The sequence below is a fragment of the Ranitomeya variabilis genome, chromosome 1, assembly GCF_051348905.1.
Source record: "Ranitomeya variabilis isolate aRanVar5 chromosome 1, aRanVar5.hap1, whole genome shotgun sequence".
NCBI classification, from domain to species: domain Eukaryota; kingdom Metazoa; phylum Chordata; class Amphibia; order Anura; family Dendrobatidae; genus Ranitomeya; species Ranitomeya variabilis.
The window spans coordinates 472,394,291-472,411,853 of record NC_135232.1 but is presented as its reverse complement, the minus strand read 5'-3'; the positions used below and the strand labels follow the sequence as shown (position 1 = coordinate 472,411,853).

General features: G+C 49.8%; 2 protein-coding genes across 3 annotated transcripts in view; one reads left to right on the top strand and one right to left on the bottom strand.

The window, feature by feature from the left end:
- The window catches only part of NCBP1 (nuclear cap binding protein subunit 1), a 92,697-nt gene extending 81,476 nt beyond the window's left edge, over positions 1-11,221 (bottom strand). Inside the window, exons 1-4 of the mRNA XM_077250716.1 lie at positions 10,931-11,221; positions 8,136-8,224; positions 7,417-7,517; positions 7,045-7,201 (exon numbers count right to left, since the gene is read on the bottom strand). Coding sequence (XP_077106831.1) covers positions 7,045-7,201; positions 7,417-7,517; positions 8,136-8,224; positions 10,931-10,964 — 381 coding nt within the window. The 5' untranslated portion in view covers positions 10,965-11,221. The remainder of the gene's footprint in view (positions 1-7,044; positions 7,202-7,416; positions 7,518-8,135; positions 8,225-10,930) is intronic.
- TSTD2 (thiosulfate sulfurtransferase like domain containing 2) overlaps positions 11,084-17,563 on the top strand; it is a 44,860-nt gene continuing 38,380 nt past the window's right edge. The window contains exon 1 of one of the 2 annotated variants that reach the window (XM_077250726.1): positions 11,084-11,217. The gene's annotated coding sequence lies outside the window, so the exon portion shown is untranslated. The remainder of the gene's footprint in view (positions 11,218-17,563) is intronic. The other variant, XM_077250735.1, reaches the window with a different exon arrangement.

Here is a 17,563-nt window from a genome sequence, read left to right as displayed (position 1 = left end):
TGTTGAGCTGTTTTAGGTCTAGTATGGGCCGTACGCTGCCTCCTTTCTTGGGAACTACGAACAGATTGGAGTAGAACCCTCGGAAGCGGTCGGACGTGGGTACCGGTACTATGACTCCTGATTAACAAAGCGAGGAGACCGCTTGGTGGTAGGCTCGAGCCTTGGCTGGCGGTTTTACAAAAGTCGGCCGCCTACTGGTGTGGTGTTATCCGGAGTCCGTGAGTCATGAGGAGGAGAAGTCTGGGATTTTCCTCCTCTGGGCTTAGACTGGCCTGCTTTTGACTGCCAGGTCTTGTCCGATCTTTGCGTCGATCGTGAGTTATCCCTGCGTGGGGAACGGATACGATTTTGTACCGGACGTGAGACGGACCAGCCGGAGGAATTCCGAAAGGATCGGAATCGAGTTTGGTTACGCTTCTTGTAAGTGCGTTTAGGTTTCAGTTGGGGAAGAGAAGTACTCTTACCCCCTGTGGCGTTGGATATCATAGTGTCCAACTGTTCACCGAAAAGACTCCCACTGAGGTAGGGGAGGTGCGTGAGGGACTCCTTTGAGGCTGCGTCCGCTTGCCATTCCCGCAGCCAGAGGATACGCCGAATCGTGATGGCGTTTGATGCTATCCCCGCGACTCCCCTTGCTGAAACCAGAGCTGCATGGAGCATATAATCTGCTACAACTGCATTTTGAACCGCTTGGTCCGACAGTTCAGGAGCGGATGCTTGGAAGGCTTGTAAATTCTTTGCCCAGGTCAGGATGGCCTTGGCAGCCCAAGCTGAGGCGAACGCGGGAGCCATGGATGCCCCTGCTGCCTCGAAAATTGAACGAGCCATGCGTTCTACCTGCCGGTCTGCTGCGTCCCTGAGGGTTGAGCTATCTGGCAGTGAAAAGCAGGGTCTGTGCTGCTAGCCTGGAGACATTTAATCCACCTCAGGTGGATCTGTCCATTCCTCCTTCTGTGGGAAGGGGTACCTCGCCCCCAGATATTTGCGATTAGCGAATTTTTTCTCAGGCTGTAGAGCTGTTTTTTTAAGGATCGCCTTAAACTCTGGGTGGTTCGAGAAAACCTTAGGCGGCTTCAGAGGTCCTTCAAAGAAAATCTTATGTTCTGGGACCTCTGGTGGTGGATCAGAAATGTCCAGCACCCGATAGATGGATGATATTATGTCCTCAACTAGCGCTGTATTGCTAGGAGGGATTGGGATCAGGGACCCCTCCGTTTCTCTGTCTGAGTCAGAGTCGCAGATACCTTCCGAATCCTGTGTATCACTGAGATATTATGTCCTCAACTAGCGCTGTATTGTTAGGAGGGATTGGGATCTCACTGAGGCGTCCCCTGCTGGGTGGGCTGGGGAGAAGGCCTTCTCCGGTTGGTGATTGCGGAGATCTGCATCGTCTGTCCCTGGAACGGGACGGTCTAGATGACCTGGAGCTACGGTGTCTCTCCCTAGAGGGGGATGACCGTGTGCTATGGGGTGACGCAGATGGACTTGATCTATGGATCCGCTTGCGTCCTGACCTAGACGTGGATGTGCCAGGGTCATCTGGTTCCTGAGTCAAGCTCTCCCGTTGTTGGGTAACGGTCATAGCCGGGGCATGACCCTGCAGAGCCTGAAGCAATGTGGAAGTTAGGTTATCTATAGACTGCATCATAGATTGCGAGAACTGAGTAGCCCATTCCGGCGTGGCATTAGACACCGAGTGACACATTAGGTTATATACAGTTCTGGCAATGCGGGTACGAGCTACTACTGGAGAGAGCGGTCCCGCAGGCTGTGCAGAATGCATAATAGCAGATCTGCCTGGTTCTCTTGGACCTTGAGCCCTGTGCCAGCAGATGGACCTTACAGAGGTAGAGAACCTACAGGGGAGTCTTATAGGTAATATGGATTCACAGCTGATTAAAAATAACCCAGCTGTGATCTTACCCCACCAGTGTGCCCCGAGGTCCAGCGCCGAAGATCCACAGTCCTGTGCCCCCCGGAGACTGGCTGCCTGGTCCTGCAGACCGGGATATGCAGGGTTAATCTGCAGCCGAAAATGGCTGCAGAGACAGAGGAGAGAGGAGGAGAAGGGGGCGGAGAGCTGGAAAAAGGCGGCAAGGCTATCAAAAACCCGCCCTTTCTGTCTCGATCCGCCCCTTGTATGACACTGTAGAGTGTCATATTTGTCATCCGGGGGGCGGGCCGGGGGCGGAGAGGAGGCTGCTGCTTCAGCTAGGCCGAAGCCGGGGCCTAAATTAGATGCCTGAGGCCCAGAAGGGCTCCAGGCCGGCGCGAAAGTCCGGGAGGGGGTCGGATCTGAACCGGACCCCTCCGGATTTGAAGGCAGGATGGCGGTGGGCTATAAGCGGAAGCCCGGTGAGGGGTCCCCCTGAGGCAGTAGAGAGCTGGTGCTGCCGCAGAGACAGGGACGCTGGGAGCCCTGTGTCTGTATGTGCCATGCCTGCCTGCACTCCCCCCGGCCCCAACAGGAGCCCGCAGCTGGGCTGGGGTCCCTGGATGCAGGCGCAGTATGCTGGCCCATTGCTGGGAGCTGTAGGATGCTGCCTGTACAGGCCCTACCTGAGGTGTCTCAACCTAATACCCCCAGAGGGGGATTAGGGAGGGTGCCATTGTCACACCTTCAGGGGCCTTTATCCTCGCCTCGACCTCAACCCAGAAACCAAAAGGAATTGGGGAAGGAGGGGGGTCTCGACTTCGAACCAACACCCGAGGGGCTGGGGAAGGAGCAGCATGGGGAATAGCCATCTCAACTTCAACTGGGCACCCCATAATAGGGGGCCGAGGAAGGAGCCATGCCGGCAGTCTCACAGGAGACCCTCTTTTCTTCATCTGTAATCCCGTCGGAAAGCGGGAAACGGAGTAAAAATCTTTAGGTGTGCCTCCTTTGCGACACTAAGCAAAAACTGGAGAAGGCTGATGCCGTCCAGGGGTGTATACTGCACAGGAGGAGCCACAGTTAATCTTTTTCAGATTATGCATAGTGTCGCCTCCTAGTGGACAGCAGCATAACACCCATGGTCCTGTGTCCCCCAATGAGGCGACAGAGTAAGAAAAAAAGCTCCAGTCATGAAGGAGTTAATAACCAAAGGCTATGCAGACAGCTGCGGGCTGATATTAATAGCCTAGGAAGGGACCATGGATATTGGCCCTCCCGGACAAACACATCAGCACTCAGCTGCCCCAGAAAAGGTGCATCTCTAAGATGTGCCAATTCTGGCAATTAGCCTCCCACCTGCCCTATAGCGGTGGCAAGTGGGGTAATAGATGTGGAAGTTGATGTCACCTTTGTGACATCAAGCCCCGAGATTAGTAATAGAGAGGCGTCAATAAGACGCCCCCATTACTAACCCCATAGTCAAATTGTTAACAAAACAGACATCCAGTAAAAAATCCTTTAATTGAAATAAAGACACAGATTCCTTTAATATTCTAAATTAAACCATACTTACTGCCACACAATTCACCGACGCCCTCGATCTCCTGCAATAAAAGTAAAATAAACCAACCAACAATATACTCATACCTGTCCGTCGTTGTGTCCCATGCAGTAATCCATATCTGGGGAATATACAGTTTGCAACCAGGACGATGCCAAGATGTGACCGCCCAGCTGAAATCCACTGGTGAATGAGCTGCTGAGAGCGGAGCTTCAGTGACGTCACTGAAGTTGCGCTCCCTCACAGCCTGACCTGCACTGAACTCTGGAGTGTGGGAAAATGAACTGGCATTTTCCCATGCTCCAGAGTTCAGCATAGGTCAGGCTGAGAGGGAGCGCAGCGTCAGTGACGTCACCGCTAGTCGCTGAAGCTCCGCTCTTGGCAGCTCCTCATTCACCAGTAGTTTTCAGCCAGGACGGTCGCATCTTGGCACCGTCCTGGTTGAAAACTGTATATTCCCCAGATATGGATTACTGTGTGGGACAGGTATGGTATATTGTTGGTTTGTTATTTTTATTACAGGAGATAGAGGGCGTCGCATGGATTAGGAGTAATAATAAAATGGGAAAATTGTGTTGTGTTTTATTTCATTAAAATACATGCTAAATAAAGACACAGCCAGAATAAGGTAACAACTATAGAATTAGTGATGAATAGGCGTCTTATTGACACCTCTCCACTACTAAGCCATGGGCTTGATGTCACCCTACAATGCAAAGGTGACATCAACCCCACTTGCCACCGTTACAGGACAAGTGGGATGTGCAAGGCTAAGTGCCAGAATTAGAATAAGAATAAGTGCCATCTTAGAGATTTTCTCCGGGGCGGCTGGGAGCTGATGTTTCAGCTGGAAGGGGGGGGGGGGGGGGCGCACAATATCCATGATCCCTTCCTAAGTTATTAATATCGGCCCCCAGGCGCTGGCTTTCCCTCTGTCGGTTCTGAAAATTGCTCCCAAGCCATTTTTTTTCCCAAAAAAGAATCTTTTATTAAAGGGAACCTTTGACCCCCAAAATCGAAGACGAGCTAAGCCCACCGGCATCAGGGGCTTATCTACAGCATTCTGGAATGCTTTAGATAAGCCCCCGATGTATCCTAAAAGATGAGAAAAAGAGATTAGATTATACTCACCCTGGGGTGGTTCCGCTGCGGTCCGGTCCGATAGGTGTCGTGGTCCGGTCCAGGGCCTCCTATCTTCATCAGATGACGTCCTCTTCTTGTCTTCACGCTGCAGCTCCGGCGCAGGCGTACTTTGTCTGCCCTGTTGAGGGCAGAGCAAAATACTGCAGTGCACCGGGCCTCTCTGACCTTTCCCGGCGCCTGCGCACTGCAGTACTTTGTTCCTCCCTCAACAGAGCAGGCAAAGTACGCCGGAGCTGCAGCGTGAAGACAAGAAGAGGACGTCATCGTAAGAAGATGGGAGGCCCCGGACCGCGACGCCCATCGTACCGGGACCGCCCCTGGGTGAGTATAATCTTTTTCTCACCTTTCAGGATACATCGGGGGATAATCTACAGCATTCCAGAATGCTGTAGATAAGCCCCTGATGCTGGTAGGCTTAGCTCACCTTCGATTTTTTTTTGGGGGGGAAGAGTGACAGGTTCCCTTTAATTACATACATGTCCCATAATTTAGACATACACACTACTAATTGGATTAGTCACTGACATCTATATTATTATTATTATTATTATTAATTTATATAGCACCATTGATTCCATGGTGCTGTACATGAGAAGGGGTTATGTCAAAATACAAATATCACTTACAGTAAACAAAACTAACAATGACAGACTAGTACAGAGGGAAGAGGACCCTGCCCTTGCGGTCTTACATTCTACATATATCTGCCTATTCTGCATCTATTTACTGTATGTAAACCAGCTCCTCTATCCTGTTTGCTCCTGCAGTGATTTTACAGAAGCCAATATACAAAAAAGGTTGCACTCCATCATGCTTGAGCATGTCAATTTGGAATATGTGAAACTTTTATAGCAATATGGCTTTGGAAGATTAGGAATAAATTAAAAAAAAAGAAATATGAGACGCGTAGCATAATATTTGGCCAAATATTATGTGCCCAACAGCCATCGTCAAGGTGGTCTCAGTCTGATGGGCCCCTGACCTGTGTGAATACCTCTCCAAGGCCGGAGTTACACTAGACCGTAATACGGACGAGCGCTATGCACGGGGGGGGTTGGGGGCATTAACCCCTTATTACCCCAGATGCCAATGCTACAGGGCAATGGGAAGCGAGGCTAAGCATACCTTTTCTGGGGACAGATATTTTTTTTAAGGGGGGGGGGGGGGCAAATAACCATGGTCCCTCTCTGGGCTATTAATATCTGCCCTCAGTCACTGGCTTTCCATCTCTGGCACAGAAAATTGCACGGGAGCCCACACCAGTTTTTTCCGTGAATTCATCCTTTAATTTAACACCTACAGATCACTGTACATGAACATTTCTGTGTATCACTGCTGTGTATAACGGACCAATTTTTTTTTTTTTAAACACATTGTGTGCGACTCCAGCCTAAGGCTGATGACTGAATTCCTGGACGAATGTGGACACCTGTCAGCAAATGTCTGCTTTTATGGGTAAAATCGGGACCTGCTGTAATTAAAATCACCACAGGAGGGTGGAGTGCTTGGTCAGTAAGCTAGCATACAAAAGACAAAAAATAAAACAACAAAAAAAAAACAAACATAAAACACTGACTGGTACATCAGACTAGCGAGAATAGGTGCATACCAGGAGGAGCTACCTCCATATACAATATACAAAAAAAGGTTGCACTCTATTGTATATGGGAGGTAGCTGCTCCTGGTATGCACCTATTCTCACTAGTCTGATGTGCCAGTCAGTGTTTTTTTTTTTTGTCTTTTGGATGTGCCAGTCAGTTTTTTGTCCATTTTACAGAAGCCGGCAGATGAATTACCGGCTTTTCTTCTATTTTTCTGTGCAATATAAATACGTACGTGCTGAAGAATATTTTGTTTTAAAACCATGTGTAAATGACAGAGAACTGCTGTATGTAAAAGCTCATGTTAAAATCGCATTGCATACGGATACATCGATTTCCTCGCATTTCATCATTGCATTGCAAACAGATTACACACGGATGACCATATGGAAAACACTCCAGCGACTCTCGGCCGAGAGAATAGGACCGATTTTTAATATGTTAAGTGTGATGCCGGCCTTAGAATAATTATCTCCACAATTGAAAATAATTATATATATATATATATATATATATATATATATATATTTTACTGTGCCGACAATCTTACAAATGTTTCCCTTCTATGTACTGTTATTTGCTGTGTCCAACCATGCAGAGCTGCTCCTGCTCATGGTGGGCATATACCAAAGCTCCTGACCAGGGGAGGAAGCACAAGTCAATTATTGGTATACAGATGGAACAGCAGGGGCTCACAGGAGTAAGTTTCTGCCGCATCTCCAGCCCTCTAAATCAAGTCAGTGAAGAAGGAGCTCCAGCAGCCAGTCAGCTAGTGTCACTGACAGCATGGTGCAGTAAACAACATTTCACATGACATACATATACACCAGAATGTTTGAAAAGGTTAAGGCAACAAAACTTACTAGATATATGGCCTCCATATAGGCATTGGACTTTATGGTTTCTTTCAGATGACGGATCATGGCTTCTACGAATTCTCCACCAAAATTGTAGTTTCTTGCATTAAGCAGGCCCACTAGTGTAGTGTAAACAGTCATCTTCAAAGGCAGATGGCGCGCACTGTATTTTATAAACAGAAGTCATATTAGGCCAAGCCATTCTGTGCATATAGTGCAGACATACAAGTTAGCAGTTTAACAATACTGACTTATGACGTACGAGTTTTAAGAAAAAAAAAAAAAAAGTTTTAGGATTAATATAAGGTGTGTACTTTTGGAAGACGGAGGTACACTTTAGGAATGTACAAGAGATTAAGGACATACATATATACTCACACGGCACAAAGAATTCTTAAGATTTTGCTTTTGTAGTTCGGCAAGTCAGCCTCCAGGACACCAGCCAGACCTTCCAGGTTGCTTTCCAGTGAGGACGTACTCTGAAGTTAAAAAAATAAAAAAATAAATAAATAATAATATATGGCATATGACATTTCAGGTCAAATCCAGTTACATGGTTGCTAACACATTCCAGTTTATAATTATGTTAGATATAACTATTTAGTTAGTATTTAGTCACAGCTCATGCTACAATAGGATGAGGGCTATCTATCTTAAGAGGTTACATTACTTTCAAAATCGACGATTTATTTGCTTGGTATGATGAATACTTAAATATCTAGTGAAATTGGAGCATTTGTTCTAAAAAAAAGCAAGGGTAAAAAGGTAGTAATGGTGTTTACTGTTCACCAGAGTATATTTACAGTGTGAAAAATATTGAAACCAACTGGGAAGATTCACATCAACAAGCAGCAATATATTATAAATATTTCTTTTAACCTCTGCTTTTCTTGTTACTTCTCCTAGAAATGTATGTATTTACTAACTAGTCTGACACAGGATAATCATTCCTGCCAAAGTCACACAGTGTGGGAGACCCTTTTTTGACAAGAAGAATTGAGTATGGGTTTAACTATTTATTCAAGAAGCGTCACAGGAACAGCACAACACTGACAAAAGGAGCTCCGGAATAGTTGCAGTTGTCAAGAAGTGTTTACCTTCTCCCCAACTCGAAATATCAGCGATTCCAGGCGATCTTCTATATCAAGTGGTTCAGAAGTTTTCCGCCTCTTATGAGGTTGCCCTCCTGTAAGAGTCAACATATTAGGCTTTTTTTTTTTTTTTTTAATTTAAATTATACACTTAAGACAAAAATGCAGCAATTTACATAATGTCAACAGCCTGTGACAGTCGCTTACGGCTGTGGCGGTGTTCTCTGCTTTTTCAGAATGCCGGACACTGCCCTCTTACAATTCAATTTCTGATCAGAACCGATGAGGGAGAGCATGGTCACTGTGCATACTGTGTTATTGGAATCTACCGCGCACACGTCGGAATTGACAACTGACAAGCTCAGTAGACCAAGGACTAGCCCAAACGCTGAAACACACGTCACTGATGACACTGGTTTCAGGGAGGGGCTGTGTCATCGACTGCAGCCTCTGCCTCTAATGAAGTAATTAGGAAAGCACAGCACTTCTGGAATTCTGGTGGTGCACAAGTAGGATAACCAAATCCGTCAGCTGCGATGTAGAAATACTTGGCGCTCATAGGTGTTGTGATGCCGCTGTCACTAACGGGTTGGGGAATACCCGCTTAACGGCGATATAACACACCAAGAATGTATTTTCTTTAACTAAAGTCCGTGCCTGGTTTATTATACCTCCATAAACCACGGTAGGGCATTTGAACATCACAGGACCGACATAGTCCATTTCAGCTGCGGTTACATTCATACAGTTCATTACAGGCATCAACGGAATAACCACCGACAGTGTTGCAATAGCAGATACTTCTCTGCCGTTATAACCCCCTTGCTGGAGTTACCTTCCTGGGGCTCCTGCTCCACACATTGACCTCCTGTCAGTCCTCTCTCCTGGGGAAGCTGCCGAACTGGAATCACTGTCCCTGTGACCAGTGCATTCCCTAACAGTCCAGATCCTCAGACAGCCGGTAGCTCCCCCAAATGCAGTGCCATCACTGACTCTGCAAACATGGTCTGTGTGCTGTTCAGGACGTCCGCCCCCACTTGGAACTGTCCAACACACAGGCCACCAGGTCCAAAGCCTCACCATGTACTCTTTAGGAAGTTAGCACCTCCAGCACATTGGTCCCTGTGTAAGGTCCTGGAAGGCCCATCAGGTCCATACACTCTCACCTGTGACCACACCATTGTCACATCATGTACCTGTAACATAGGTGGGAGGTGTGTGTGGTTAGTCAGACCCGCCCAGCTCTCCGACTAACCCTGTAAGCCTCTTTTTAAAGCTACACAAACACAAGAGTCGTAGGACTACAGGTCCCAGAGCAACATTATCAGCTTACAGAGCAGAGGAACTCCTCTGCGACAAATACCAGACGTTGTCTCACCATCATAGATATGCCTGCAACTGCCATGCATTCCCATGGCCTCAATACGCCTCTGTGCGTATTCTGAGAATATGCAGAGCCCCCTACCTGTAGCATGGGTCATTGCATCAGTGTATTCAATAACTTATTTATTGAGTGAAGAAATTCCAGAAAATTAAAAGACGTTTCGGTCAATATCTGACCTTAAACAGTCATCTGGATAGAGGAGATCTGTGGGAAGGCACGCTGTGGGAGAGTCTGCAGTGTCCACTGCCAAGACAGGAAGCGCTACATGAGTGACAAGTATTTCTGACCCTAATGAAGGCTCATGTGACAAGCCCAGCAATCATTGGGAATCTAAAACAAAGTGTCAAAAATGAAGTAGTAAAAAGGGGGAAAAAAAAAAAAAAAAAAAAAAAAAAGCAGATAGCATAGTGAGGGAACAACAGACTTCTTAATTATAGTATATTACAAAAGATTAGATTAGGATATTGAATAGATTGGCATTTTTAGAATTAAAATAAAATATTAGTTTCAGGCCACCTCATTAAAGCTTTATTCCTTTTATATAACGCAATTATTGCTTTGTTAATAGGCATGGTTGTGTGCCACTCTAGAAATCGAGTGACATGAACTTCTCATCACAGTAGATACCGCACCGCTGAGGAACGCATACAGGAGCAGACCATACAGCACCGCTGAGGAGCGCAGACAGGAGAGGAGGGTACATACAGCACCGCTGAGGAGCGCAGACAGGAGAGGAGGGTACATACAGCACCGCTGAGGAGCGCAGACAGGAGAGGAGGGTACATACAGCACCGCTGAGGAGCGCAGACAGGAGAGGAGGGTACATACAGCACCGCTGAGGAGCGCAGACAGGAGAGGAGGGTACATACAGCACCGCTGAGGAGCACAGACAGGAGAGGAGGGTACATACAGCACCGCTGAGGAGCACAGACAGGAGAGGAGGGTACATACAGCACCGCTGAGGAGCACAGACAGGAGAGGAGGGTACATACAGCACCGCTGAGGAGCACAGACAGGAGAGGAGGGTACATACAGCACCGCTGAGGAGCACAGACAGGAGAGGAGGGTACATACAGCACCGCTGAGGAGCACAGACAGGAGAGGAGGGTACATACAGCACCGCTGAGGAGCACAGACAGGAGAGGAGGGTACATACAGCACCGCTGAGGAGCACAGACAGGAGAGGGTACATACAGCACCGCTGAGGAGCACAGACAGGAGAGGAGGGTACATACAGCACCGCTGAGGAGCACAGATAGGAGAGGACCGTACACAACACAGCAATATCAAGCAGAAAACAGGACGTGCTGACACTTGTAGTACCACGGCATCAATGGAGAAAGGTGGGCACTATTCCCGGACACACAGAGCCTTGTAGCTCCCGCCCCAAACCCTCGCCTGGGTCACCAGCTCTCACCGTCATTCTCGTCGCTGTGCCTTCTCCGGGACATGGCCGCTGCTGTATGTTTCTCTCACACACTACGGAGCGTTCAGGAGAGCTGCCGAGCACTCGCCAATGGAGCGCAAATCTCGCGAGGCTTGTAGCGACACTCGCTCTATGATTGGCTGGGCAGCTTTGAAACGTACTTTTCTAACACCATAGAGAAACGCAGAAATGCTGAAGGCCGGGCTAGAGCAGCTTCCGGTTCTCCACGAGAGTAGCCGCACTGAGAGACGCTCCTGCCTGCACATGTGAGGTCTATGGTGTGTGAGTGCTTGCGCTTCCGGGAGGGCTGGTGACTGAGGGAGTGTAGGCAAAGTGCTGAACTGAGGCAGCAACGTAACCTCTCTGGCAGGCTGCGTTCTGTCAGCTGTACACAGTATTGGTTGTGGTTGCTACATTCATAAGCAGCCTTTAGTGGCTCGCCATATAGCATGGTATACGTGAGACCACCAAGTAGTGTAGTACTGATACACCAGTGCTCTGTAGCAAAACAATCCAGGAATTCTACCATAAGACTTGTTATCGCATTCCTAGCATGCTTTTGGTGTAGACTACTTATAGAATCAGTCCTAGAGTGCTGCCCTCATCCGTCCTAGAGTGCTGCCGGCATCCGTCCTAGAGTGCTGCCGGCATCCGTCCTAGAGTGCTGCCGGCATCCGTCCTAGAGTGCTGCCGGCATCCGTCCTAGAGTGCTGCCGGCATCCGTCCTAGAGTGCTGCCGGCATCCGTCCTAGAGTGCTGCCGGCATCCGTCCTAGAGTGCTGCCTGCATCCGTCCTAGAGTGCTGCCCTCATCCGTCCTAGAGTGCTGCCCTCATCCGTCCTAGAGTGCTGCCCTCATCCGTCCTAGAGTGCTGCCCTCATCCGTCCTAGAGTGCTGCCGGCATCCGTCCTAGAGTGCTGCCGGCATCCGTCCTAGAGTGCTGCCCTCATCCGTCCTAGAGTGCTGCCCGCATCCGTCCTAGAGTGCTGCCCTCATCCGTCCTAGAGTGCTGCCGGCATCCGTCCTAGAGTGCTGCCCTCAAACGTCCTAGAGTGCTGCCAGCATCCGTCCTAGAGTGCTGCCAGCATCCGTCCTAGAGTGCTGCCAGCATCCGTCCTAGAGTGCTGCCAGCATCCGTCCTAGAGTGCTGCCCTCATCCGTCCTAGAGTGCTGCCGGCATCCGTCCTAGAGTGCTGCCGGCATCCGTCCTAGAGTGCCAGCATCCGTCCTAGAGTGCTGCCAGCATCCGTCCTAGAGTGCTGCCCTCATCCGTCCTAGAGTGCTGCCCTCATCCGTCCTAGAGTGCTGCCCTCATCCGTCCTAGAGTGCTGCCCTCATCCGTCCTAGAGTGCTGCCTTCATCCGTCCTAGAGTGCTGCCCGCATCCGTCCTAGAGTGCTGCCCTCATCCGTCCTAGAGTGCTTCCAGCATCTGTCCTAGAGTGCTGCCCTCATCCGTCCTAGAGTGCTGCCGGCATCTGTCCTAGAGTGCTGACCTCATCCGTCCTAGAGTGCTGCCGGCATCCGTCCTAGAGTGCTGCCGGCATCCGTCCTAGAGTGCTGCCGGCATCCGTCCTAGAGTGCTGCCGGCATCCGTCCTAGAGTGCTGCCGGCATCCGTCCTAGAGTGCTGCCGGCATCCGTCCTAGAGTGCTGCCAGCATCCGTCCTAGAGTGCTGCCCTCATCCGTCCTAGAGTGCTGCCGGCATCCGTCCTAGAGTGCTGCCGGCATCCGTCCTAGAGTGCCAGCATCCGTCCTAGAGTGCTGCCAGCATCCGTCCTAGAGTGCTGCCCTCATCCGTCCTAGAGTGCTGCCGGCATCGGTCCTAGAGTGCTGACCTCATCCGTCCTAGAGTGCTGCCCTCATCCGTCCTAGAGTGCTGCCCTCATCTGTCCTAGAGTGCTGCCCGCATCCGTCCTAGAGTGCTGCCCGCATCCGTCCTAGAGTGCTGCCCGCATCCGTCCTAGAGTGCTGCCCGCATCCGTCCTAGAGTGCTGCCGGCATCTGTCCTAGAATGCTGCCCTCATCCGTCCTAGAGTGCTGCCCGCATCCATCCTAGAGTGCTGCCCTCATGCGTCCTAGAGTGCTGCCGGCATCTGTCCTAGAGTGCTGCCCTCATCCATCTTAGAGTGCTGCCGGCATCTGTCCTAGAGTGCTGCTTTCATCCGTCTTAGAGTGCTGCCGTCATCCGTCCTAGAGTGCTGCCCTCATCCGTCCTAGAGTGCTGTCGGCATCCGTCCTAGTTTGCTGCCGGCATCCATCCTAGAGTGCTGTCGGTATCCGTCCTAGAGTGCTGCCCTCATCCGTCCTAGAGTGCTGCCCGCATCCGTCCTAGAGTGCTGCCGGCATCCGTCCTAGAGTGCTGCCGGCATCCGTCCTAGAGTGCTGCCGGCATCCGTCCTAGAGTGCTGCCGGCATCCATCCTAGAGTGCTGCCGGCATCCGTCCTAGAGTGCTGCCGGCATCCGTCCTAGAATGCTGCCCGCATCCATCCTAGAGTGCTGCCCGCATCCATCCTAGAGTGCTGCCCTCATCCGTCCTAGAGTGCTGCCCTCATCCGTCCTAGAGTGCTGCCCTCATCCGTCCTAGAGTGCTGCCCTCATCCGTCCTAGAGTGCTGCCGGCATCAGTCCTAGAGTGCTGCCCTCATCCATCTTAGAGTGCTGCCCTCATCCGTCTTAGAGTGCTGCCGTCATCCATCCTAGAATGCTGCCCTCATCCGTCCTAGAGTGCTGTCGGCATCCGTCCTAGTTTGCTGCCGGCATCCATCCTAGAGTGCTGTCGGTATCCGTCCTAGAGTGCTGCTGTCATCCGTCCTAGAGTGCTGTCGGCATCAGTCCTAGAGTGCTGCCGGCATCCATCCTAGAGTGCTGCCAGCATCTGTCCTAGAGTGCTGCCCTCATCCGTCCTAGAGTGCTGCCCTCATCCGTCCTAGAGTGCTGCCCGCATCCATCCTAGAGTGCTGCCCTCATCCGTCCTAGAGTGCTGCCGGCATCTGTCCTAGAGTGCTGCCCTCATCCGTCCTAGAGTGCTGCCCTCATCCGTCCTAGAGTGCTGCCCGCATCCATCCTAGAGTGCTGCCCTCATCCGTCCTAGAGTGCTGCCGGCATCTGTCCTAGAGTGCTGCCCTCATCCGTCCTAGAGTGCTGTCGGTATCCGTCCTAGAGTGCTGCTGTCATCCGTCCTAGAGTGCTGTCGGCATCAGTCCTAGAGTGCTGTCGGTATACAATACTTATGGTATTAATCCGAAGGGGAAGAATGCCCAGGTAAATAGGTGGTTTCTGGCGCTCCAGGACTTCACTTTCCATGTTGAGCACAGGCCAGGGAGGCTGCTTGGGAATGCAGATGCCCTGTCCAGACCTACTGCTTAGCCAGTGAAGGTGCCAAAACCACCGGCTTTGGGCAGAGGGGGGAATATGTGACAGAGTCACTGGTGAAGTAATGGAGGGGAGATACATGTTACTGCGCATCATGGCGTCAGTGGTGTAAAACCAGAATAGTTTCCTCCAGCACACTATGTGTTGAGAGTATGTAATGAGAGTTATGTTATGGGCTGGTTTTAGTCAACCTCCATAGAGAGGGTGGGATGGGGTCCACCGTATTTCTACATGAAGAGTCCTTACAGGTCCTGTGTGATATCAGGATCATGTGATCAGTCACATGATAGCGAGTCACATCGTCTGGCCTTAAATAGCTGAACTCCAGGGTTAGCCTGGGCTGTTGAGGGCCTGGGGAGGAAGACTCCAGGACAGTATTTATGCACATAGTGCTCATGAAAGGACATTGTTAACCCAGAGTGGGTTGACCCCCCACTAGTGCAAGGACTGCACAAAGTGCTTCCGTTTTGTTTTGCCAAGAGGGCCGTGTTTATACAGGGTGGAGCGCGGTAATTTGCTTTTTTGCACTGCATGCTGTGGCGGCACTGTCGGTCGAAGAGAGGGGAGAGTGGGTGTGGCTTACAGTGGCTGATGGGAGATTTGTATTCCTCCGCCTTTCAGTTGCCATCATGCAGTGGACACGTGAGGAGAGGTCATTTTGTGTTGAAGCGTATTTTTCAAATGCCCACTCGATCATTGCAGTGCAGCGTGCTTTTCGTTTACAATTCGCTGTTCCTCCACGCGGACGTGTTCCTGGACGGCAATCAATTGTAAATTGGGTGAATGCATTCAGAACAGCAGGGAATGTGTCATGTGTACGAAGGGGACCTGAGAGAAGGATTACAACACCACAAAACATCGAGAGAGTTAGAGCAGCAGTACTGCAATCTCCGAAACGCTCTGCTCGGAAGCAATCATTTGCTCTTGGCATTTCAAGACGTTCTCTCCACCGGATTCTTCATGATGAACTGAATTTTCACCCGTATAAAATGTGCGTGGTCCAACAATTGTCAGCACGGGACTATTTGACACGGCGGACCTCTTGTGAAGACATGTTAGCAACGATACCCCGTGACGCAATTGTGTTTTTTTCTGATGAGGCACATTTTCACCTCAGTGGGTGTGTAAACAAACAAAATATGCGTTACTGGAGTGAAACAAACCCCAGAGAAGTTCACGAGAGACCTCTGCATTCGGACCGCGTCACTGTGTGGTGCGCCATATCACGAGTAGGCATCATTGGTCTTTACTTTTTTCAGGATAACGGTCGTGCCATAACTGTGAACTCCGAACGGTACTTGTCTATGATACAGGATTATTTTCAGCCGGCTCTTGAGGCAATGGAACTAGAGGATACATGGTTCCAACAGGATGGTGCCACTGCACACACAGCGAGGGTTACCATGAATTGTTTGAGGCAAATGTTTCCTGGACGGCTTATCTCTTTGAGGGGAGATGTGAACTGGCCAGCACGCTCACCAGATTTAGCCCCATGCAATTTTTTCCTTTGGGGTTACCTGAAGTCTAAGGTGTATATCAACCGTGCCAACACCTTGGAAGACCTAAGGAACAATATTGAAGCTGAAATTGGCAGAATACCAGTGGACATGCTTGTTAGAGTTCATGAAAACTTCAGAAAACGTATGCAGCAGTGTGTGGATAGCGAAGGTCGACATTTGCCAGATACACTATTTAAAACCATGTAATTTAAAAATTCCATTACTGTTCAGTATAATTAAAATATAAAATACATTTTTCTAATGATCATAATTTTTTTATTTCATTCCCAAATCAGCAAATTACCGCGCTCCACCCTGTATTTGTGCTTAAAACCTTGGTTTATGCTGTACTAAATAAACCAAGTGCACCCTTAGGCCAGTCTCACACGTCCAGATAATTCCGGTACCGGAAAAATCGGTACCGGAGTTATCCGTGTCCGTGTGTCCGTGAGCTCACGTAGGCCATCCGTGTGGCACACGTGCGGCACACGTGTGCCGACTGGGTACCACACGGAGCGTGCAGGAGACAGCGCTAGAGATATGCGCTGTCCCCTGAATCTGGTGCTGAAGCCGCCATTCATATCTTCTCTCCAGCAGCGTTCGCTGGAGAGAAGATATGAAAAATCCTTTTTTTTTTTTTTTTTTTTTCGTGTTTAAAATAAAGATCCATGTCCCCCACCACCCCCTGTGCGCCCGCCCGCTGTTACTGAAATACTCACCCGGCTCTCTCGCTGCATCCTCTCCTCTCCGCCGGCTTCTCCTGTATGAGCGGTCACGTGGTGCCGCCTATTACAGTCATGAATATGCGGCTCCACCTCCCATAGGGGTGGGGCCGCATATTCATGACTTTAATGGGCGGCACCACGTGACCGCTTATACAGGAGAAGGTGCCGCGAGGAGAGGATGCAGCGAGGGAGCCGGGTGAGTATTTTAGTAACAGCGGGCGGGCACACAGGGGGTGGGGGGTGGGAGGGGACAGGGATCTTTATTTTAAACACGAAAAAAAAAAAAGGATTTTTCATATCTTCTCTCCAGCGAACGCTGCTGGAGAGAAGATATGAATGGCGGCTTCAGCACCACGTTGGGGGGACAGCACTTACTGTAGCGCTGTCTCCTGCACGGCACACGGACTGCACACGGACAGCATCCGTGTGCGGTACGTGTTTTACACGGACCCTTTGACTTTAGTGGGTCCGTGTAATCCGTGCGCTCCCACGAAAACTGACATGTCTCCGTGTTTTGCACACGGACACACGGTCCGTGAAAACACGCTGACATGTGCAGAGACACATTGATTTTAATGTGTCTACGTGTGTCAGTGTCAGAGGTGACAGTTTCCTCACGTACCGGAGCCACTGACGTGTGAAACTGGCCTTAAAGACGCATTGTTCCACTGACTACCTCCGTGTGCAGCCGAGTGAGCCGATCTACCACAATAGCAATACTGATGCACTGATATGTATAGGCGAGCACACCATTGCAGCTTCAAGTACTATTAAAATACTGTAAAAGTGTTGTTTTTTTTTAAATGTTTAAAAATATGAAGAAAATAAAAAACACGTTCAAATCATCACCTTTTGCCACTTTACGACTTATGACATACCTATACGTTATAGGTCGCCTCTCCTTCCTTGATGCGGACTCCAGCGATGAGCCCGCATTCTTTTCCAGCACATGACAGTTGATTTGATCAGTTGACTTGTGCCCCTAAGGCTACTTTCACACTAGCGTTTTTTTGCATACGTCGCAATG